The sequence below is a fragment of the Rattus norvegicus genome, chromosome 4, assembly GCF_021556685.1.
Source record: "Rattus norvegicus strain SHRSP/BbbUtx chromosome 4, alternate assembly SHRSP_T2T, whole genome shotgun sequence".
Classification (NCBI taxonomy): domain Eukaryota; kingdom Metazoa; phylum Chordata; class Mammalia; order Rodentia; family Muridae; genus Rattus; species Rattus norvegicus.
The window spans coordinates 181,129,771-181,154,923 of NC_141537.1; the positions used below are offsets into that span (position 1 = coordinate 181,129,771).

Below are 25,153 nucleotides of genomic sequence, written 5' to 3' on the forward strand. Positions count from 1 at the left end.
ACTGCCCATGTGATAACAGAAAATATGGTTTCTGCTAGATTAATGCCTAATTACATCAACAGATCGGAGACATAGTGATAAAGTTCACGCTCCCAGGACTGCCTTTAAGGAAAGTTTGCTGCCATTCCTTCATTAACTTTAGTTTATTACATCCATCTGTGTGGTTATCTATATTGCAGAGCATGGCTTGCAGAACACTGTCCCTTCAGTTTATGCTTAGAGTTTTTGATAGCTGGGCATCTTCAGTAAGATTACCCAGCCACAGCCCTCTGTCTGCCTTGAGTTCAGAATGAAGCATCTCTCTTCTTCTTGTCAGATTAACATGAAAACAAGCCCACGTTCCTCTCCACTGCTACTCTAGGATTTAAGATTAAAAGACTGAAGAGAAAACTTGCTGTTTGAGGTTACAGATACCAAACTCTGGCCCTCGCTCATGTTAAGCTGTCACTCCTCGCTGACCTACATCCCTAGCCCAGGAAAGTCAGTACTGGGGCTATTGCTGTTCTACCCACCCATACTGTCAACCTTCAGGTCTGCCTGCCAGAGGATGAAACAGCCCTGTGACCTGCACGGGAGGTTCTCTTTTGAGAAGTGACAATGACATCAGTGTACTACAGACTGTTCTAGAAAAGGTGCCCAGGCTAACAACACAAAGAGACAAACCCTCTTTGTCCTTCCAACTAACCTCAGAAGGAGACTTTTCCAGTTCTGTAAGCCAGCAACATCTTTTCTCCAGTAAACAGAAGAAAACATTAGACGGGTACTGGGCGCTACCCAAAGTTGCCTGGTACCATATGCAAAGAAGAGGTTACTGTCAACGCCATAGCACCCTGAACTCAGCATAGCTCCTCTGAATTTGGATTGACCACCCCCATCCCAAAAAAACCCAAAACCAAAAATCAACCCACTAACCAGCCAGCCAACCTACCTACCTACCTACCAACCTACCTACCAACCTACCCACCAACCAACCCACCCACCCACCCACCAACCAACCAACCAACCAACAAACAAACAACCCTACCAACCAACCAACCAACCAACAAACAAACCAACAAACCTACCAACTAACCAACCAACCAAAGAACCTACCAACCAACCAACCAACAAACAAACAAACCTACCAACCAACCAACCAACCAACCAACCAACAAACAAACCTACCAACCAACCAACCAACCAACCAACCAACAAACCAACCAACCAACCAACCAACCAACCAACCAAAGAACCTACCAACTAACCAACAAACCTACCAACCAAGCAACCTACCAACTAACCAACCAACCAACCAACAACAACAACAACAACGAAACAAAACAAAACAAAACACCCCAAAACATGCGAATTTGAGCTTTGAGGATAATTCTAAACCTTAACTTCCCCCAAATACTCAGCCCGTAAAGCAATTCCTAGCGACTGTTGGTCCACTGACTCCTACAGCACAGCGGCAGTGGGTTCTGTTATAGACACGGAGTTGCCTGGCTTACATCCTTGGATGCAGACGATTCTCTCTAAAGGCCCTCAAGGTAACTGTACAACTCAAGGACTGCCGTGGGAAACACGGTCGGTTTCACAGTGTGGAAACGCACCCGGGGCCACACAAAGCCACTCGTTTCATGTACATTTTAACTGTTTCCCCACAAACTCGTTCAAGAGGTACTGTGTGAAACCTTCCTGACTTTCCCCCAGTCTGGTCTATTTCTCTCTCCTCAGTTCACCTGTGTTCTCCAAACTGTATTTTGTTTATTAAAGATGACTTGATTTCAGTCTTCATTACATCTCACCTACCATGCTGCTGAGAGTGAGACGCACAGATGAAGATCGGAAAGGGTTTAATTTCATGAATCAGGTTTGCTTGGGACATGAAATTGGAGAAAAGAAAAGCTCACGAAATGTAGATAGGAAAATAAAAGGAACAGAGAAGTTGTATGAAGAGATAAAAAATGGGCAGCTGAGACAAACTAAGATGCAACCTTGGAGAAATAACAAGAGGCGTCAGGTTTATCCAGGGGAGGCTGCTGTGTGCTGGTTCTGATTTGGGTCTGGTTTGTTCCTCAAAGGCTCCAGCGTTGGAGGCTTAGAGTTCGGTAAGCCCTGGCTGAAGGAAGCAGGTCACGAGAGCATAACCACGAAGGGCATTCGGGGACCATGCCCTTTCTCCTTTCCCTCCCAGCTGCTGTGCTGTGAACTGCTGTGCTATATAGCACAAACCCCTTCAGGAAATCCACCCTCAGTTCTGGCACAGTGTGACCGGGACCAAGCTACCAAGGGCCGTAGTTCTGAAACAGAACCATTTGCAGACTGGGTTTCTTGCTTCCGCACAGGTCCTTGACTGGGAGTGGAGATTCTCCAGACCCTGCAGCATAGGTTGGAGGAGCTGAGGCACACACATCCCCGCTCTCCTCCCCTAGTAGACCTAGGATGTTCTCTCAGGAGGCTTTGTTCTAGGCATTTGAGAGGAACCTCGGGTCTGTCCCTACTCCGTTTGTCCTTCTGGGGGTTGAGACAGAGATGTAACCCTGAGTGCAACATGGCATCGTGCCCACACACCACACCTACCCCAACCTCATGAAGAAACAGGCTTTGACCACTCTGCATCCCTTGCTACCCTGTCTTCTTGCTCACCATACAAAATAAAGGCCAACTCTCAAAAGTAGATGTGAAGAGGATTTTAGAAGAAAGCCGTCAGAGTCCCTGGAAATCACCTAGATTCCCATCCAAGCCCTTGGAATTCATCCTTCCCCACAGTCGCAGGGCTAATGAGGGTCTGCAGGACTCATGACCTTGAGAGCACAGCTTGGCGCATCCAAGGCAGCTAGAGGAAAGCCCCAGGGAGAATCCCTTCGCAAAGCTGCAGGCCTCTTTGCGATCCATGCCATTGTGGTAACAAGGTGTCCTAGCACCTTGAAGGCTCAGGGGGACCAGAGCTCTTGAATACAGTCTTTTACTGCGTCCCTGGCTTTCAGGTTAACAGAGGCTCAGTCCTTAATCGGCACAGGAAAGCTGAGCATTGGTGGCTTACTTATTGGGAAGCGTGTCCTTGAGTGGTTGGGCACTGAGTGGCCTAAGAATACTTCGCATATGCAAAGTAGCATTTAAATCTGACCAATCTGGCCGTGTTGTTTGAATTACACCACATTTTTCAGCATGGGTGGAGCAGCAAGGCACTTGTGCAACAGCAGTGAACTGCTTACCACAGTAGATGTGGGGATGCAGGCAAATCTACACAGGATCTCAGTAAAGACGACACTGAACACTCACCATTTAGAGGTGAGGAGGCAGACACAGAGGGTTGAGGTCACTTAACTCCAGTGCTATCGTCTCAAAACGCCTTCATCTCTGAAACCTCAGAGCATCAGGGCCCACAAACATGGTATCAAATGGCCGATCTCCCGAAACACAAATGCTGGATCACTTTTCTAATGGTCAGCATTAATTTCTCCAAGGTTTTAAAGAGATCTAGTTGGCACAGAAGCTACGTTAAAGAGCCTGCCTGATAACCTTACCTAACTCAAGGACTGTCTGAGGGGTGACTGACAGCCTGGAATGCAGCTGTGCACCCCACCCCCACCCCTGCTCCCCAGCCAGCCAGCCAGCTAGGGTCCGGAGGCTTTCCCACAACTCACACTGTGACAGTATCTGTTACTCTCTGGAGGAAAGCCAGCATTTCTGAGTAAAACATATCAGACCTAACAATGTGAATATTCTTATTCCAGAAAGCCGGCTGAGCATTCAACAAGATCTTACAGTAATGAGCAGGCCAGAACTGGGAAATGAGACTTGACTTTGGCACAGCAGGGAGGGAGGGAGGGAGGAGAGAGAGAGAGAGAGAGAGAGAGAGAGAGAGAGAGAGAGAGAGAGAGAGAGAGAGCGCACTTTTGACTGGGACCCTGAGAATGCGAGACGGAAACACCCCTTAGTAAGCTGGAGGTGAATGATGGGGGCTCTGCACGCTCAACAAATCTGGGGCATTTACTCTGAACATCTGGGGTTGCAGCTTAGTTTCCCAGAACACCTTATTATCTTGGGTCACAGGGTGTCTGACTGCTCGACCATGTCTAGGTTCACTGGCTGATGACAGTTACACTCTTCTGGAGAATGCTTGGATCTACGTGTGGAGCTGGATCTGGGTGGCAGACGCACAGACACAGAACAATGCCCTTCTGACATGACTGTCATCACAGTGCCCTTCTGGAGGGATGGTGTCCCCTCCTCCACACACTCTACATAGTCTCCCTGGCAGCCTTGTAAAACCTGCGACTTCAACCACCAAGACATGTGAGTGACATATGACTTTATCATCACTGGTTCATCAATACTTTGGGGGGGTTGTTTATTGTTCATTTTTATTTTATGTGTATCAGTGTATATATATGTGTATATATAATATATAATATACATATGTATATATAATATGCATATGTATAGAATATATATGGGTGTATATGTGTGTATATGTATGTATGTATGTATGTATATATGTATGTAAATGTTAACTGAATGCGGTTCTGGTGCCAGAAGAGGGCACTCTTATGAAAATGGGAGTTGTGACAGCTGTGAGCCGCCACGGTGGGTTCTGGGAATAGAACCTGGGTCCTCTCCAAGAGCAGCAAGTGCTTACAACTTCTGAGCCATCTCTCCTAGCTAAGAAATCTTTATGTTGTACCTGCTACATAGCAGTCATTGTTGACATTCTGTAGAAACCCTAGTGAAGAAAACTAAAATGTTATCTTTGTGGATTGTACACACAATGTCTCCTCCCCAAAGCTGTGATCAACCCAATAACCTAGCGAGAAGTACCATGGCGAAGCGAGAGTTTACTTTAGCTCGGAGTTCCATAGAAGAGGCAGGATCATGCAGCTGGGACTCTTGATGTCTAAGAACAGGAAGCAGAGGGCAGACAAAAAGCAGTACTGGGCTAAAAACCTCAAGGCCTCAGGGACCCACTTCCTCTGCTGAGGCTCTGTCTCCAGAAGACTGTACAACCTTCCGAAACAGTGTCACCAGTAGCGGAACAAAGTGTCCAAACCCTTGGGCCTAAGAGGGGCATTCCCATGCAACCCATAATAGTTCATTTCCCAGTTCCCACTTGGACTTCAGACTCTTGTCCTCAGTTTCTCCTTGGATCCTGTGCCCCCAGACCGGAAGCCAGCATGAGCTGACCGCATCTCCTCACTACCACCCCTGCAGCTCTAGCCTCTCTTCTATAGTTCAGCAACCCCAACTACACAGAGACGACATAGACTACAAAACTAAACAACGCCACTGTCCGAAAGGCACCACTTCCTCTGTGATGCTTCTTCAACATGTCCTCTTAGACGCGCAGCTGGGAAGTGACTGTCTAGACTCTTGTTTCCAAGATGCTTTGTTATTTCTTATAGGTCATGTTTGTATGTGTGTGTGTGTGTGTGTGTGTGTGTGTGTGTGTGTGTGTGTAGGGGGTTCAGAGGCCAAAATGCAAGAGTCATTCTTCTTCAAGGGAACTGAACTCAAGTCTTCAAATTTGGCAGTAAAGGCCATTACCCACTGAATTAACCCCATTACCCAGTGTCGCCCCAGAAATGCTTTCTCAGATGCCCATCTCAGCCCTGCCTCTTTGGTGCGCGCGCTCGCTCTCGTGCTCTCTCTCTCTCTCTCTCTCTCTCTCTCTCTCTCTCTCTCTCTCTCTCTCTCTCTCTCTCTCTCTCTCTCTCTCTCCCTGTCTGCTGTCTCCCTATCTCTCTATCTCTCTGTCCCTCTTTCTCTGAAGGGCTTTTCTTTAATATTCTGGGTAGAGTAAACTCCAAGCTCACAAGTCCTTTGCTTTCTGGCTTCTGGGTTGAGATTAGCTACCTGACCTCTTTATCTTGTTTTCCTAGACAGACCTGTGCCTCCTCCCCCAGTTCCAATCTCACCTATCAGAGTCTCAGACAGACCTGTGCCTCCTCCCCAGTTCCAATCTCACCTATCAGAGTCCCAGACAGACCTGTGGCCCCTCCCCCCAGTTCCAATCTCACCTATCAGAGTCTCAGACAGATCTGAGGCTCCTCCCCCCATTTTAGCCCCACCTATAAGAATCTCCTCAAGCTCCCAGGTCGGACCTGAAGACAGCCAGCCTCCCTGTAGGTCCTGGGCATTGCAGCCAGCCCCTCTGCTCTGCAGCACTGCCAGGTGTAGGACAGTCCCACCACTGCTTTTTATTTACTTCCTGTCTCTCTTCTTTGAATTCAATCTCAAGGGAAACGGAAGCATTGGGGTTTGTCCTGCCACTCTACGTCTAGCCTAGTGCCTGGAATGCACAAGGGCTTACTTGGATTTGCTGAGAGGATCCATCTTTCAAACATTGAAAATGACAAGCTTGCAATCTCAAGACATTTTTATGGTACGTCTAGGACTGTTAAGTTAGGTATTAGGAATCTTTATTTCTGCAAACAGGAGAATCAGAAGATGCTCCCCTCCTCCCCCTCTCCTGGAAGATGTCTTAGCTTAACTTCAATCTCTCTTTCCTTTAATATTCAATTTGTGTGTATTTGGCCTCAGTTAAATCACAGACATTGGCCTTGGAAGGATGGAGGGAAGGTTGGACTTTGCTTCACTTCCTATTCACGGATCACCTCGAATGAGACTCAGTCTTCCTGTGACAGGTGCCTTAAGTGACCTTACAAGTGGATGTGCAACCTTGAGAGTTTAGACATGTGCTTTGGGTCCCTCCCTCCATCCCTCCCTCTCCCTCTCCCTCCCTCCCAACTGCATATCCTGCCTGAATGTTTCTGTCCCTTCTGTCAAAATCCTCATTTTTAATGCTCAGTTTTCCTCAGGGTCTCGTCTGTGAACTCTCCCTCATGCAGGATCTGCAGAGCTGTCCTCTCTGCTCCAGTGGCCCTCTGCTCTGTTCATTTTGTTCAGTAAACCTATGCAAGTGCCTGCTACATACCAGGTACCAATTCTGGACTAGGGATGTGCCAGAGAGCAATACATCTGTGTAAATATGTAACCATACTAGTGTGGTTTGTGTTGTAAGTACAATGAGACACAGCTTAACAGAAATGCCCATGTTGGAGGCTTGGACTATAGAGTAAGACCTTGTCTCAAGAGCCGGAGAGGAAGAGAGAGAGGAAGAGAGAGAGAGAGAGAGAGAGAGAGAGAGAGAGAGAGAGAGAGAGAGAGAGAGAGAATACATACATATATATACATACATACACACACACACACACACACACACACACACACACACACACACACACACACATATATATATATAGCAAAAGGCGGTGAGAACCAAAGGAAGGAAGCAATAGATGGAGGATGATAACAGAAGCAAGTGAGGCTGAAGAGCTGGGAAATGTGAGGCCAGCAGCCTGTGCACGAGGGCCAAGCCTCTAGCCAGAGCACTAAAAAGAAAAAACTTCAAGATAGCGGTAGTGTAGTAGCAAAGCAGGCTGGGGTCAGCCTGTGTGGGAGGTCCAGGGAGGAGCTCCATCCTTTGCACCACAGGAGGGTCTCCTGTGGGGGAACAATGACATGCGTGACTTGTTTTGAGATCTCTCTGGCTGTTGTTGGCAAGTCTGTCCTACCCCTCTCCAGACTGTGAATCTGTGGAGTAGATCCTGGGGGCGGGGAGGCTTGACTCTTGTGTTTATCATGATCCGGTGCAGAGTGCTGCCCAGAAAATCCTTGTCAAATTAACAGAGACAGCCTGCACTGTCCTGGCTGCAATTATGATTCTTCTCGTCTTTGCAGGGAGGCTCCCTCGCCAGCCGCTGGAAACCAGTTCTCTCTTCCCATTAGGATTCCTCTCAGGCTTCCCTGTCACTGCAGGGCTGTCATCTGACTTCCTGTCTCCCGGCCAGGACTACTCCCTGCCCTGTGGACTGAATTCTTAAAATCACTGCTCTGTACCAGAGAGAGTGTGCTGCTGTGTGGGCTGAGGACAGGGTGGGCTGGCAGGGAAAGCAGAGCTTCTCTATTACACAGGGTTCTGACCAGTAGACTTGTACTGACTACTCTCGTGGGTGGTGCATCATGGACACAACACCCCCATCTGCTCAAATGTGTAATGGGGGGTAGCACTCTCAGAACCCCCTTGGCTGCTGTACAGTTCTGATGAAGATTCAAGGCCATTGACGTGTGCAATTTTATTGAACCTACGCTACAATTCCTCAGAAGGGCATGGCTCACACGTTAGACCGCGTCTAACTTGCACACAGCAATGGGACTGTGTGAATACTGAAAGAGCTCGGAACACCTTGTTGAATTACCCGCTGTCTCGAGCTCTGCAGATGTCACTTCTCCCTGTTTCCCTGAGCTGGACCTGAAGGTGTTCCCCACCAGAAATGCCTGTCCCAGGACAGCCAGGGACAGTGGGATACCCCCAGGGCTTTACATGGTTCAACTGGCGTCTGTTCCCAGTTCTGACTGACCCACTGTGCATGTTTTATCAACTGGCAAATTCAAGAGTGAAGGTAGAGCAGGCGCCACTACCCCACTTCCATGGATTCTTGACAACTTCCTGCAGTTTCTTATCAAATCAATCAGTGCCCTTCTGCTATGAAGTTCAATCCTTTTACCTCCATGTTTAGCATTGTGATACAGAGTATGAGGTGTGTAGGTTGATGTCTTTATGCAGGTGAGGGCTGGCACAAGTTAGATCAAGGCCATGATTGGACAGTAAAATAATAAGGCGGGGGGGGGGGCAAAGTTTTTGTGAGGAGGGAGAGAAGGAGAAGCAACAGGGAGGCAGACGTAAACGATCCTCGCCATGCATCTCTACACAGATACAGGTTGTTATGAATATTTCTTAAGGGATGGATTTCTATAGGCAGATTTATCTTATCTAGGTGGGCGGTTTATATCCTTAGCAATTGGTTGTAAGTTAATTGTGTGGTTGTATTATACACTGAGTATTTAACATATAAATCTGATTGCTGGGTTACAGTTTGTTGAGTCTTGATATTACTGGGTAGCTGGGACCAGAGTTCCAGGCTGGCCAGGGCTGGCCAGGGTGACTAGCAATGGGAACGGAGCAGTCGCCCGGGTCTGAGTACCAGGAGCCCAGCGTGGGGCTGTGACAGGTGGGAACTGGTCAGACCCATTTGTAATTATACCAAAACAGAGGTGCAGGATCCCCACAGTGGAGACAGCCTCACTGCTGGATACTGCACTTCTGACACGCAGTAGCCCCAGCACAAGGGACCATAAAGAGATGCACGTTAAAAGACGCAGTTCATGGCCGCCTATAGGAATGCTAAGTAGAAGGTAAGGATGATGGACTGGGCTCCCGCCCTGGCAACGTGCCCCAACCCTCTGGAGCTGAAGCCACACATCTCCGCTTACAGTGTGGGCAGCGAAGGTGGTGGCTGTCTGGATGTGTATTGACTTAACTGTGTGTCTTGAACTGCAAGTGCATGGCTTGCCCTGCCACGGAAACATTTTCAAAAGTGTCTTATTAAGTCCCCCCCAATCTTTAAAATGTGTTTTAGCTAAAAAAAAAAAAAAAAACCAAGCAGTTATATAATTGGCTTCATTAGATCCAATTACATAATCAGTGTAGATTAAAAGAATGGAGCAAGAACATGTAATTTTATAGTTATAACACATAACATTAATGCAGGAAATCCAGTTGGGGAAAGGCACTGTCAAGCTACACATAAATCTCAGGCAACTTGAGGTCTTCCATGAACCTAAGTGTCCCCTGCCCTCGGGGGCTACTGCTCGCAAATGCGGTTTAACTAAACAGGCCAGATTTCAAGTCCTGGACTGAAATCATCGTGTGGAGAGCCCTTAGTCTTTCTCGCTCCTCCTGTGGCTACAGTGGTGGGCAAGTGGTGAGCTTTGTTTTTTTTCTCACAGAAAAGGCGATGCCACTTCTGAGGGCTCAGCTCGACTGGACTTAGAGTCACCTAGAGGATGCATGTCTGGGTGTGTCTGTGAGTGCATTCCCAGAGGGGCTTTCCTTGAGGAGGGAAGGGCCACCCTAATGTGAGTCACCCCCTTGTGGGCCGGAGGCCACAGACTGAATATAAAGGGGAAAGGGTGGACAGAAGCTAAGCACTTGCATCCTTCTGCGCCTGACTCACCAAGGGAGTGGCCTCACCTATTACTACCACCAGGCCATGCGCCATAAACTAAGCTCCCTGAACCATGAGCCACCACAAACCCTTCCCCTCTTAAGTTGCTCTTTGTGAATTCTATCACAGTGAGAGACTCTTTCTCGGTGGTATCCATTCTTGAGGCCAAGTTTAACCAATAGCCCCGCCCACTCCTGCTCCCCTGCTGAGGGAGTCAGGCATCCTCCTGTGGATGTACATGGGAGGCTGGCGCTCAACTGCAGCACCTCGGGGGGAGAGGCCAATCCTGTGTGGCACCTTCACCTTCTGGTTTTAAGGAGAAGAAACAGCGCTTTTATGATAAGAAATTCAAATTTCAACCTCTTTTCATAACTACTCTTGCACATGTTTCTACAAATTATATCCAACTAGCAGAGGGCTGAAATGAAATTATTCATTCATTCATTCATTTGTTGGTTGTTTTTTTTTTTAATTCACCAGCAAATGCTTCAAGCTTCCCCGAGGAAATGACGACTTCTCCTTCTATACACTGAAGCTTTAGCACAGTTGCTAGCATGGTGGGGATAGCCCGTGTCTCCTGAATTGCTTCTTATACCTGTTTCAGGTATCAGCTGCCCCAGTAGTGTGCAGAACAAGGAACCACAGCATGCTAGTGTAAGTTCAGTGGATTTACAGTTTGTGTGTATATGTGCATTAAAACAGACGACCACGCTAAGAAAAAAAAATCTGAGATGTGGGAAGTGATTGTCATTTAAGAGCTGAAGGAGCAGAGGGGGTTAGAAGTGTGATGATATTCTATTGAGTGACCTCTAAAAGCCACGGTCACAGGACAGGCAGCCAATGGGTCCGAGGGACAGACAGTGGCATCAGGGCACCATGAGATCAATAAGATTCCCCGAATACACAGGGACCTCTTTGTATGCCCAGCACTGGTTTGGTCTGTGATGTTTGGTCAGATTGAGTAGCTAATTATCAGAAGCCCCTAACTCATCTCTGCAGGTGACATTGAGTATGGGAGAATGCCCCCCCCCATTGTTACAGAGGGTATCGTGCACACTTCCTTCAACAGTCTCTGTTCTGTTCGCTGCTCCTCAGACACCCCCTTTCCTTGGGTTAGCAGGGAGAGCAAACAGGATTCATGGTGCTCAAAGGCTGTTGCCTGGGAAAGCTGGGAGTCCCTACGTGTTCACCCAGCTTGCTGAATTCTGCCTCTCAACCCTGGCTTTCCTGGATGCTTTCCTTTCTCATGTCGTGTCCCCAGGGAACACTGGTGACAAGTGGTACTCCTCCCATCACCAAGGAAGGTTTGCTTGCCAGGAAAAAATGTGCACACATGACCTTGAGCTACCAACATCTTCCTTGACCACCTCCCAGAAGTATCTGTTTCGTCCATGCCCTGGTTATTAAGAAGCATGTTTCTAGGGTTCTCATTGAGACAGGGGAGTTCTCATTAAAATTAGATAGATTCTGTCACTGGTCAGGCACAGAAGCACAAGCATGCTTTCTAATTCTAACCCCGAGAAGCACTGTGAGCTTGTTGTGATTAGGATTTGGATATGGAATTGCAGGGGCTAGACTCTCCGTTGGAGGGTCAGGATCACAAGCCCTGCCCCTGTTCCCCATAAAGCCTGGAGTAACAAAGTCTCTGAGTCGGATGTGTAATGTACAGGCATTCAGTTTTACAAAATCAAGACCCTTCAACGTGAACTGTCTTGTTTGCGTTGGACTTAAGCTAATATGCCATCCCCTTCCCATCCATTAAAATTCAGGGAAGAAATGCCAAGCAACCAGAGCTTCCAGGGACTAAGCCACTACCTAAAGACTATACATGGACTGACCCTGGACTCTGACCCCATAGGTAGCAATGAATATCCTAGTAAGAGCACCAGTGGAAGGGGAAGCCCTGGGTCCTGCTAAGACTGAACCCCCAGTGAACTAGTCTATGGGGGGAGGGCGGCAATGGGGGGAGGGTTGGGAGGGGAACACCCATAAGGAAGGGGAGGGGGGAGGGGGATGTTTGCCCGGAAACCGGGAAAGGGAATAACACTCGAAATGTATATAAGAAATACTCAAGTTAATATAAAAAAAAAAATGAACATCTTAAAAGAGAAAAGACACAGACACCAGGTACTACTTTCTCCTGATTGGATTTTTTTAAAAAATTGTTAATTGTTTTTGTTTTTCTAATTTGCTTGATTTCCTCTGGAATCTTTTAGGATTATTTTGCCCCTTACTTTATTAAATTATACTATGTGTTCAAAAAAAAAAATTCAGGGAAGAAGCCTGTTCTCTTAGAGTCATGCAGACAAGACTTTCTGTAGCCTAAGCCCGTGGGCCCTTATCTCTCCTGGAATGCTCTGGAAAAAGGCTCTGACGTATGAGGGCATGAACAGGACTGTGAATAAGAGCTGAGATACTCAGACACTCAAGAGGGATTACCTGACAAAATCTGCTTGGAATGTCCAGGCTGACGATGGCGTCAGGTCTCCACTGTAGATCTCTCTGCAGGGAGAGATTTCCATCTCACAGAACCCAGAGTTCACACCTGCTCTCCCTCCTGGCTTCTTGAGGCTGTTGAACTCCAACACTGACGTCCCAGTCCTGCCCCTGGAGCCTCTGCTGTCTTCTTACTCATCTGTTGTGTGTCTGTCTTCAGTCTCCTAAGCAGGTTTCCAGCCATACTTTGCCCCCCCCCCTCCACACTGCCTCTCTTCACTTGCCTTGCCAGGCTGACCTATAGGCTTTGACCTCTGTGGGCTGTCACAGTAAGAACTATTTAAGTCCCTACCCTTGCCAGGGATGGTGGCTGTACAGACCTATATTGCCAGCACTAAGAGAGTGAAGGCAGGAGGATCGTGAATTCTAGAACAACCTGGATGACACATCTAGGCCTCGTGTCAAAGCAACGCATGGGACGAGATCACTGAGAGCACCAGGCCGTGCACCGTACCAGGCAGGGCCGAGGGGTTCCTGAGTGGACACACTATTGTCTGTGGGGAGAAAGCAGCGGTTTCTCCACTTCACATGATGGTAAGAGGTAGGTAGGTTCAGGACTCACTGACAAGCCCCAGGGCCTCTAAGCAAAGCTGAGGTTCCCCAAATTTCACTGACCTAAAGATTCATGAATCTCCACTTCCTCAGACAACTTCTTCTCCTAGCAGAGGGGCCTATACCACTGACACATCACCTTCCTCCCATGCCCAGGCTCTGGTGCCAGGCATGTCTGACCCTCCTTCTCCCCACCCTCCCACGGTGTCACCTCACTCGCACTCATTGCTAGATGCTATCTGTGGTGTATCTTCTCTTTGCCCACGAGCTTGTACCCTGACGCCATGCTAGGCCACACCACTTCCTTGGCAATAAGTGGTGACCATCAGTGGACTTCTGTTACTGGTGAAACTACACTCAGATGCCAACATTTGCTACTTAAGTGGCTTTTCTGCCATCTCTCAGAACTTCCTACAAGTGAGTCACAGTCGTGAACAGTGAGACTGGGGAACGAATGAGGCCCTGAGTGTTGATCGACCCTGATTGTCGATTTGATTGGATTGATAAACACCTGAAAGATAGGTAGGGCCCACGTGGGTGTGACTGTGGATTAATACATTGGTGGATTTCCTATCTGAGTAGACTATTGGAAGGTGAAGTCTCACTGGAAGAGGTGTTACTGGGATATATCCCTAGGGTCTCCATCTTGCCTGGTCTCCTTCCTGTTCCTTTCTGCTTCTTGTTGGCCAAGCTGCAGACAGCTCTGCTCTTGTTGGCCATTAGGTGAGCAGCCTCCTATGTCATACTGCTAAGATTCCTTGCTTTGCACTGGGTCCCAAAGACAGGCAGGTGGTCATGGACTGAACCATGAGCAAAACAAATCTTTCAGTTCTAGATGACGGTTCAGTAGGCAAAGTGTTTGCTGTTTGAAAGCACAAGGACTCAAGCTTGGATCCTTAACATCTATGTAAAAGCCAGGCGTGGTGGCATGTGTGTCTGCAATTCCAGCGCTAGGGGCACAGGGTGGATATGAGTGGGTGCTTGGAGCTCACTCAGCCAATCTAGCTGTGATGGTAAACTCTAGGGTCATAGTCACTTTTCTGTTGCTGTGATCAAGTCCTCATGGCCAAGGCAACTTAGAGAAGAAAAGGTTTATGGGGCTATGGAACCTGAGGGTTAGAGTCCATAATGACTATCATGGTGGGGAGCACGGCAGCAGGCAGGCAGGCACAGTCAGGCAGGCAGTCATGGTGTGGAACAGTAGCTAAGCACTCTCATATTGATCCACAAGACAAGGTAGAGATAGCAAACTTGGAATGGTACTGGCTTTTGAAACCCCTAAGCCCACCTCAGTGACACACATCCTCCAACAGGAAGGCCACGCCTTCCGAACCTTCTCAAAACAGTTCCACCAGCTGTAGATCAGTAGTCAAGCATATGAACGTGTGGGGCTGTTCTCATTCAAACCCCCACACCTACGTTTGATGAAAGACAAATACAATGTACAGTGACACAATGAGATGCCTGGTGCCAACTTCTGGCCTCTACATGTGCACATACACCGACACACATACAAACCCCTACCACGGGTGAGTGCATGGACTCATGCACCCCAACCCCCCACATCTTTCTTCCAAGGTCTTTCAAGTACTTGTCACAGTGATGGTGGAAACTGATATCTCTGAGGGTCTGAGTGACTCACTTCCATTCTAGCCACTCCTTTCAGGAACTCGTGGATTGAGTAGACAAACCCCATCTGCACAGCCCTACCCTGTGTTTCACTTATCAGGACACGTAAGATACAATAAGTCTAAGACAGACAGAATAAGGTCTGACCTGTGTATCTATCATTCCCCAGGACACAGACACAATCAGATCTCTGTGTGTATTTACTACTCTCCAGAACACAGAGATACAACAAGCCTAGGACAAATAGACAGAATGAATCCTGCCTTGTATATTTATCATTCTCCAGGACACACAGACACATACCTCCCATCAGCTTTCCACACTGAATATCACTCTATGACTTTCAGCCCCTACAGATTCTCATCCCCTGACTGGGCAGACCTGGCACATTCATGTTCAGTTGGTGGTTCCTCACACTTGAGCTCTGAGTTCTACGGAAGAGGTGTGTCTCACCCTTTGCACTGAGTTCTACAGAAGAGGAGTGTCTCACCCTTTGCACTGAGCTCTACGGAAGAGGGGTATCTCATCCTTTGCACTGAGTTCTATGGAAGAGGGGTGTCTCATCCTTTGCACTGCATTCTCTGAAATCTTTCAATGCAAAAGACTTCATGGGAGCCAAATAAACACAAAATTATTCAATGTACTTAATTGTTGAGATAACAGCCAGAGGGTGTGGGGGGCATCTGTAAGTTCTGCACCTTAGATGCGTTTTCTCCTAACGAGTGGATGGAAACGTTCCCCACAAATGCTATCTAGGATGTGTAACTGCATCCATGGGCAAGTGCCTAAGGGTACTGGTTACATATCCCCCACATTTAGAAGAGAAAGAGGAAAGAAGGGTAAATGTGGGGAAAGAGACACATCCCTTGATTCTGTCCATGTCCAAGGAAGAATGCAGAGGTGGTAACCACAATTGGACATCCAAAATGAAGAAGTCAGAAAGGCCAATTTGTACATAACCTTCTGGAGACATATGGGTACTGACAGGCAGGCGGGCAAATCAACACTGTGCCAACCTATACTTTAACTAAGTCATCACCCAAATAGATGGACAGATGGATGGATACATCGAGGGATGGAAAGTGTGTGTGTGTGTGTGTGTGTGTGTGTGTGTGTGTGTGTGTACACACATATACATGCACATAGGTGGGTAGAAGATGGATGGATTGTTGAATATATAGATGATAGGTAGATGGATAGATTGGATGGATGAATGGATTGGATTAGATGATCGGTGGATGGATAGACAGATGGGTGGATGATGGACAGAAGGATAGGCTGTGACCAGTATCGTGTCTTTGTTTCTTTAAATAAGTGACCCACTCCCTCAGGGTCAAGTCTAGAAACACTCTCCCTAACCTCTTTCCTTACTTTCTTCTCCTTACCCTGCTTGCCTTACCACACTATTTACCTGTCTCTCACACACAGGTGCTGACAAAACACTACTCCTAGGACTGAGCCAAAGGGCTAGTCAGATGTCCTCTAATGACAGAAGCCGGCACTCTCCCACCAGCTCCCATAGAACACCGGCAGCGTTCCCAAACACAGGACTTCTTGAATTATTAGTTCTGGAAACTCAAGAAATCTCTTGATTCTTGTGTTTGCAAGTGACAATGTCAAGGTTCCAGATTTGGGACTTGGGAGATGCAGTGATGGGATCCATTGATGATTAAGAATCTCAGGAAGCTTGGGACCAGGGTTTAGGGGTCAGGGGTCAAAGACATCAACCAGAAGCTCTCCACTACACAGATTACCACTGGAAAGATGCTATGTACGCATCAGGGACAGATTTGTTTAGATAAGAAGGATGACGTCAGAAATGTGGAAATTCTCCAGTGATTGACAGGCCTATTTAAAGGCTCACAAAAACCCAGAGCTAGAACACTTCTTGCTTGAGAGGAGGGCAGGGGATAGATGGACACTAAAGGCCTCTGAGCTGTGATACAGTCATAGCTTGGGAATGAGGACCAGCCAAAGCAGCCTTACTCACTGTGATCATCTGAGCCACGTAGCTCTCAGGCCCTGTGTATTCTGTTGGGTCCTTCACCTTCACCAGGACGATGAAGTACAAGTAATGCCACATGTTGTGCTCTGACTTGATGTGCTCCTCAAAGGACACCGTCTTGTTATCAAACTTGTCCCTCTCCAAGCCTGCAAAACACAGCAAACATCAGGAGGCTTGGGATCAGGGCATGTAATTTTTCTTTTAATCAGGACTCCTTAGCATAAAAATCAGACACAGCCATTATTGAAAATCAACAACGAACCTGTCTTCTGGGGAAGCATGCCACTTTAAAATGTTGTTATAATTGAAAGCAACAATGTACAAAAGCCCTCGACCAAAGGTCTGTGGTTAATAGGCTTGGGAGACCAGGATTCAAGAGCTGGAAGCATTCACCACCCAAGCCAGGTGATCTGAGTTTGATCCCTAGAATCTGTGAAAGGTCCAGTTCAGTAGCATGATTTTGTAATACTATCATGCCTCCTGTGAGATGGGAGGCAGAGACAGGAGAGTTGCCTGGAAGCTCACAGGCTTCAGAAACACATAAGAGACCCTGCCTCAAAACAAGGGGGAAGGCAGGAAGTGACTCCAAAGTTGTTCTCTGATGTGCACATGTATGTATTCTGGCACATGTATGTCTGTACTCACACAACTGGTGCACAAGCACACACACGAGTGCGTGCGCACACATGGGCACGAACACACACACACACACACACACACACACAAAGATTTTAAAAATAAAAAAAATTAAAAAGACTACTGGCTCATTGTGGCAGAACAACAAAATGGATTCCTTTCTATTTAGGCCTTGGGTTAAGGGAAAGTAGCTGAACGGTGTCTTCAGAGTCACTTGCAACCAGTCAGAGCCTTCCATCAGAGACAGCCATTGTGCAGGGACAATGGCACTCCTCTGGGCCCCTAGACCACCATACTTGGGGAAGTTGGGGATGGGTGGCCATTTCAGTTCAGGGAGTTCTCCTTAGAGTTCACTACTGCTGTGAAGAAACACCATGGCCAAAAGCAAGTTAGGGAGGAAAGAAAGGGGTTGTCTGGCTTATACTTCCACACCAAAGTTCACTATTGAGGGAAGCCAAGGAGAGAACTCAACCAGAACAGAGACCTGGAGGCAGCTGCTGATATAGAAGCCATAGGGGAGCTGCTTATTGGCTTTCTCAGCCTACTTTCTTGATAGAACCTAGGACCCCCAGCCTAGGGATGACCCCACCTACAATGACCTGGGCCCTTCCCATCAATAACTCATTAAGAAAATGCCCTACAGACTTGCCTACAGCCCAATCTTACGAAGGCATTTTCTTAATTGAGGTTCCTTTCAGCTTGTCCCAAGTTAACATAAAACTAGCCAGCATAATTGATCCCTTGTCACCTTGACACACAAACACCTCACTGTAAAGTCATAACCTTTATCGTTCATCCCCAATATCACACATTAACTAATATAAACACCACAATATATAAAACATTTCACAAACTTAAAAGTCCCACAGCCTTACAAATTCAAATACTTTAAAGTCCAGCCTTTTTTAAAAAAAAAATTTCAAAGTCTCTCAAGTGTAGATGGGCTCCTATAAGATTAAAAAAAAATAAGCTAAATACTTTATTTCAAGAGGGAAGAGTCAGAGCACAGTCACGATCGGATCAAAGCAAAATCAAACTCCAACAGTAAAAATAACTCAGTATCTGGGACTCATTCATGATCTTCTGGGCTCCTCTAAGGGGCTTGGGTCACTTACCTAGCTCCGCCCTCTGCAGCACATATAACTTGCCTTCTAAGCTTGGGCAGGCTCCACCACACTGCTGCTGCTGTTCTTGGTGGTCATCCCATGCTGCTGACATCTCCAAAATGCTGGAGCTTTCTGCTGCAACTGGGTCTTACTTTCACCAATAGCTTCTCCTGGGCTCTCTTCATGGTGCCCATGGTGCTCTTCTCTTCATAACCCTTTGATACTGGGCCTTCAACTGCTACTGAGGCTGCACCTTCACCACCAGCATGCTCACCCAGTGTCAAGCCTCAGCTGCTTTACATGACCCCTTCCCGCCTTCAAAAGTAGTAGCACCTCGGTGACTCTTAGGCCAGCAATTTTGGCTGCCAAGACAAGGTACAACCTCAGCCACCTCTGGAACACAGCTTCTGTGTGCTGACACTCGTGAAATACTTCCCAGAAGAGATCACCTGAGTGATGCAGATCATTCCTAGTCACCGCTTATTTCTCAGCTCCAACTAGCCAGCATCCCTTGTCAGCAAAGCAAGGGTTCCACTTCAGCTGTGCCGGTCTCCTGCAAATCACGGCTGATGCTCCCACCCCAGCTAACCAGAACCACAGCGCCTCAATTCAAGTAACAAATGGCCTTGATAGTCTTTGAACTTCCCTTTGAAATGCCATGAGCCAGGCCTCCATCTTCTGCGTTGAGTTCAACATTTTTGTCTTCCAAGCTCCCACAGAACTTCCCCCTGTGCTCTCAACACCGAGTGGCTTTTGTAGGTCAAAGTTCCAAAGCCCTTCTACAGTCCTCCCCCAAACACATTCATGTCCTACTTAGTAACCCTACTGCTGTGGTAGACCACCATGATGGAAAGCAAGCTACGGAGGAAAGAGTTTACTTGGTTTCCACCTCACTGTCCGTCGTCGAAGGAAGTCAGGGCAAGAACCTGGAGGCAGAAGCTGATGCAGAGGTCAAGACGGGTGCTGCTCACTGGCTGGCTCACACTGCTTTCTTATAGAACCCAGGGCCACCAGCCCAGGGGTGGCACCACCCGCAATGGGCTCGGCCTTCCACACCGATCACTAATTAAGAAAACGCCCTGCAGGCTTGCCTACAGCCCAGTCTTATGGAGACTTTTTTTTTTTTAAGGTGAGGTTCCCCCCTCTCAGACTCTACCTTACTTCGAGTTGAGACAGAACCAGCCAGCACACAGGGCCACGTTTCCAGCTTCTGGCAGAATTGTGGGAAGAATCTGAGAAGTCAGATTTTCCTTTAGAAGCTAAGAAGCTTATTAGAGAAAGCGAATGGGGCCGAAGAGAAACGTCTGTGGGAAACTGAGTCTTACCAGCGTGGGGACGAGATGTCAGGGTTGGGTTCGCCTTAGCTGTTCAGATATCGGGGAAGGGGTGAGCAAACTGAATTTCCAATCCTGGCTACTACTCCTCTGGAGCATGTTTCAAACGCCACTTAGGCGTGAAGTCACAAAAGAAAAACATTTTAAGATATCCGTCCCCATGGACGAGTTGACTTTTTAAATTGCATTACTGGATGTTTTTAATGAAGACGGTATAACTTCCAACTGTGCCTCCTTTCACCTGACCAATACCGCAGTGCGTTCCTGTCCCCTTGCTCCCCACAACCTCCCTCTCTTTATTTAGCGGCCACTTCATTGTTGTCTACAACACAGGCCTGGGAATCATCCTGGCATCTCTCTGCTTCCCAAATACGCCATACCCAATGCACACTGAAATACCTGTTTCTTCCTTTAACACAAATTCATGTCTATGTTGAACATCTGCTGATGCCGTCCCTTATATGTGGGTCATCTCACTGGCTGCCTGGACCTGCCTGCGTCCCCCGAGCCCTCCTCTCTCAGCACAGACACTAGAATGACTTGGAAAGTCTGACCAATGATGACTCTCCTTGGCTACGGCCCTTGCAGCAGCCCTGCCCAATAGCCCGCAAGAAGGGCTTACATAAACTTTAAGTAAAATATATGTCAGATAAAATATAGATGTCTAGCTAGTCACAGCTGAATTCCATATGGACCGTGTGATGACCATGCACTCATGTGTTTGTACCCATGGGCGTGTGTGCCAGTGCACGAGTGTGTGCTTCTCTGTCACTCTCTGACTCGTTCACTTGAGTCAGGGTCTCATAACGAAGCTGGAAATAAACAGGCAGCTAGCAACCTCCAGATGCTCATGCCTCTGTCCCCCACGAGGTTGGAGTTAACCTGTGGCGGCTGCACTAGGCTCTCATACTTGGAACCTTGCCCACTGAGCTGTAGGATTGCCATACAGGTGAAGGGAGGTACAAGATAGAACGAGGCCTGTCATTGGATGAAAAGGAAGGATGAGCGGGAGAAAAGTTTGAGGGAAGAGGAATACTCTTAAGGGACAGATGTGTACAGGGCTTTGTATGTCTAGGTGGGCAATTATATCTTATCAATTGGATCAGAGGTTATCGTGTTGTGTGTTCTTTCATGTGGCGAATTAAGTTTAAGAGAGTATGTGGCAGCTGGGACACTAAGGTGCCACGGAATTGGGATGTATATTTCTGGCATGGTGGCAGTCTGCCTTGGGGACTGGATGGGCAGAGAGATTGCTGCCAGGCTCAGAGAGAGGCCATCGGCAGTGTGATATGGGATGGAGCAAAGTGGGTGAGAGGCTTTGCTGACTGAGATTAAGATGTCGACCAGATATCTTGGGGTACTAGTGCCGGACCTAGTGGGGGTAAAAGATAGAACCATTATTTTATTATAATTTTACAACACTGAACTATCTCTAAAATTTCTGATTAAAATTTGGATTAAATGACACCTTTGGGCCTGTCCATGAGGCTATTCCCAGACTGACAAGGGAAGACGTGCTCTGTGCGTGGGAGACACCAGCCCACAGGCCAGGCACAGAGGAGTCGAGAGGGAAGAAGAGAATGCCAGCTGAGCACCGCATTATCTGCTTCCTGCTTCCTTATCTGCCCAGATGTGAGCAGGCAGCTTCCCTCAGACACAGGCAGGACATGGGCCGTGAAGGTGCATCTTCTGTGTTTTCTGAACTATGAGCCCAAAGAAACTCCTTTACACAGGCTACGCCAGTGCTCATTCACAGAGACGAGGACATTGAACACAATGGAGAATGTAGTGTGCCTGTGTCTCGTGCAACACTTATGTGCTAACTCCCGTGCGGTCTGGCCTTGCACATCTGATCTTGCCTCCTCGTCTCCCCCCTTGCCGGTTCCTAGGCAGCCATGTTGGCTTCTTGCTATTCTGCAGTCAGACTCCTTCATCAAGGGCCGTGGCTGGGCAGCCATCTGGCCACAGAACTCGTTTGCTGCTGTGTCCTTGGCTATCTCATCCGTGAACATTCCTGTTGATGCTCACGTACAGGCAGCTTAAGGTGACGTGAAGAAGCTATTCCACGCACAGCCAATCCCTTCCTGTCTTGCTGGCTTTCGGACGCCTTGCCACTCTTCCCTCCTTTCCTGGGTTGCTTATCACATCCTATCTGACTGACAAGACTGACATGGAAGTTGTTAAGTTGGGCTGGATCTCACCTACAAGGTAACAGAGGCAGCCATGACTGCCAGGGAGAGCGTGCTGTAGGCCAGCACTGAAGGAGGAATGTGCTCTCCAGAGAGCTGTGTGTACATTTATCAGTTTCTCCTCTCGTTTTATTTTGTGAGACGGTGTTTCACTACTTAGCCCTGGCTGGCTTGGAACTTGATGTGTGAGAAAGGCTGGCTTTGATTCTCTGACCTCAGTGCCTCTGTTCCCTCATTGTGAGGCCTGCGGGCATGTGCTTCCAGGCCTGAGAATTATTACTTGTTCTATGTTTTTGCCAGTACAGATATCTGTCTCCGTTCTTCACCGTGGCCCGAATAGTTCACAGCTGTGTCCGACTCACAGGCAACACCCAGTAAAACACAGACTGGATGAGTTAAGGGCATTCAGTAGTAAAACCATCTTCTACTGAGACTGAAAGCAGATAATGACAATCTGGGCAAGGGTGTGGACAGACTTGTCCCTCGCGCTGCTAAAAAAAAATGTAAAATAGGGACAGCAACTTTTATAAAACAGGCCATTTCTCCAAGATTCCACACAGCCACAGCATGACTCAGGAGACCACACCCAGGTGTACATGGGGGAGGAGTGGAAGTCTATGGACACAAAAAACTGTCACAAGGATGCTCACCACGGCACATTCCCACTCTCCCAAATGCCATTGGTGATGAGCAGAAAGATACAGTTTAGGCATCTCATAGGATAGATATCCTGTTCCACAGGATAGCTTGAATTTTTGATGTGTGGTATTTGCACAGAGTGACAGTTAATTTTGATTTTCAATCTGATTGCATTAATGAGAGGCTGGGGGCGGGGTAGAGAGATGGCTCAGCAGTTAAGGGTGTTCAGGGCTCTCATGGGGGACCCAGGTTCAGTTCCCGGCACCCACATGATGGCTCACAACTGCCCATAATCCCAGTCTCAGTGGTTCTGAAGCCCTCTTGTGGCCTCTGAGGACGTTTGCTCTTATATAGAGTATATAAACTCATGCACATACGTACACATAAGTAAATTTTTAAAAGGCTCAGGCATTAGAGAGACACACACACAGGTGTGGGTTGTGGGGTTGTCTCCAGGGAGGACTAGCTGAGTGGGGAGGAATACCTAAGTGTGAGTGGCACCAGAGAGGGGAGAAGGAGAGGGTCAGAAGACCCCTGCCTTCCTTCTCCATCTACTGAGATACAAGCATGAAGCCCTCTACAGTCACCAGGGACTCCTAGGAGCAGCCGCTGTCACACCTTCCTGCCATGATGGCCTATATATCTCCAGGACTGTGAGCCAAAGGGAGCCTCTCCTCTTGCAGGCCACTTGTGTCAGATACGCTGACTCAGAGTCATAAGAAAAGTGTCTACCACAGGCAGGAGCCTTCAGAGTATCAGGTCATAAGGACCGGATATCTTTATAATCTTCAAAACAGGCAGAGGCTCAAAGGCAGAGAGCAGGTCAGTGTTGCCCAGCACGCGGCAGGCTAGGAGGCTGCTGGGAACACGATGGGCAAAGGCTATGGAGTGCTATGGGAAGGGGTGGGAAATGTGTCCTAAAACGGATTGTGGTGCTCTATACACGACTCTGAAAATATTAAAGGCATTGAACTGTAGACACCAAGTGGGTGAGTCTTACGGTGTGAGGAGTGTATCTTGATAAGACTATTAACAAAAGAAAGTGTTAAAGTAAAAATCCTCCAGCCTCACATTCAAGCCCCTCCTGTTTGCAAAGTCATAAAGTGTTAATGCACCGGTTCTGTCATAGCTTAACCTGCAACATGGTGGCGGAAACAGGTAACTTGAAGCGGTAGGCATGGCCAAGGGTGCGTAAAGGGGGACAAGATGATAAACGGCCCCAAGGACTTTACGGACTCTTAGAAGGTGACTTCAGCAAGTAAGAAAGAGGTAAAGGCTTGTAAAAGCCTCCGGAGTTTTATTGAGCACCTATTTCTGCTGACAACTGCAAAGCCGCCCAAATGCTGTACCATCCAAAATGACGTTTATACTCATCGAGAGACAGAGCCAGCGTGATTCAAGTTAACGCTTCCAGTAGGGGGAGGGAGGGGAAGAATCGGCACTGAATAAAGGCACTCCTGACTCTAAAGGGCCCCAAGGGCAGAAGAGTCTCTGCAGCAAAGCTGCGATGAAGGCAGGTGGCCTAGTGTGGGGAGCCCCCTTCCTCTGCTGTGGTGCTCAAAACAACAAACAGGATGCACATAATAAAACCAGAGCGCTTTAAATTCAAAACTATGTCATTTTCTCTTCTCGCTTCAGACTTCTGGGTGGAGACAGCGGGTTCAGAATTGTGCATGAAGTACGACTCGGGCAGAAATTAGGGGACAGAGGAAAGGACGGATGGAAAGGGCAAGGAGCCAGGACAATGGGAGGAGAATCGTGACAGGGTATCCCGTTGTATTCATCCTCCCAGGTTCCTGCTCTCTGTGGGGTGGCATTCAGTCCAAGGGTAATCATAACAATGCTGATGGTTCCTGCACCATTACCACCCAGCATGACTGTGTTCCCAGGTTCAATTTCCATCTCTACCTACCTGGTAGAGATACTCACAGGGATAGCTGTAGGCTTATCCAACTGAGCTCAATGAAAAGTTGTTTCTTTGGCCCCCTTCCCCATGGACAGGCACTGGAAGCCATCCCCTGTCTCCCACACTAACCACTGTGGACCTCTCTCCAGCCTCTACATCCTCTGAGCTGTGGGAAAACTCTGCCTCTGGCTGTGCTCTCCCTTGCATTTCAGGGGCTTCATCTCCAAGACCCAGCCTCAGCCTCCCTTTGACACCACCCACGTTGACCAGACAGCCAATCCCCTGTGCTTGCAACCCTTTGCTGTGAACCTATGTCCGCCTGGGCTTATCCTTCACCTCTCTGGTCAGGTTGGACTTTGAATGTCACCTGCACAGAATCCAGACAACCACAGGAATTCGACTGAACTTGATGGAAAAACTGAATAAGTGAAGGAGAGAGTGAAGGAGGATTTTAGAGTGAGAACTTGAGAGGCCGTGATATCTAATTGGATTTGGAGAGACAGAGCAATCAAGAATGACTCTTATTCTCCACCATAACTTTCCAGGAACATCCACCACGGCATGAGTGTCTGTCTTTACCACAGGAACTGACCTGTAATCCAGGCCTCTCCA

The 25,153-nt window shown here is 47.9% G+C and overlaps 1 protein-coding gene and 1 long non-coding RNA gene across 3 annotated transcripts in view; one reads left to right on the forward strand and one right to left on the reverse strand.

Moving 5' to 3' along the window:
• Itpr2 (inositol 1,4,5-trisphosphate receptor, type 2) overlaps nt 1-25,153 on the reverse strand; it is a 377,779-nt gene that overhangs the window by 19,836 nt on the left and 332,790 nt on the right. For both annotated transcript variants that reach the window (XM_087659437.1, NM_031046.4), the window contains 1 exon segment: nt 16,717-16,877. In XM_087659437.1, coding sequence (XP_087515563.1) covers nt 16,717-16,877 — 161 coding nt within the window.
• On the forward strand, nt 3,844-9,460 carry LOC147995151 (uncharacterized). The gene is made up of 6 exons (XR_015687160.1): nt 3,844-3,933; nt 4,066-4,281; nt 6,221-6,364; nt 6,523-6,626; nt 6,801-6,919; nt 7,723-9,460. It is a non-coding gene; the product is annotated as an uncharacterized LOC147995151 (long non-coding RNA).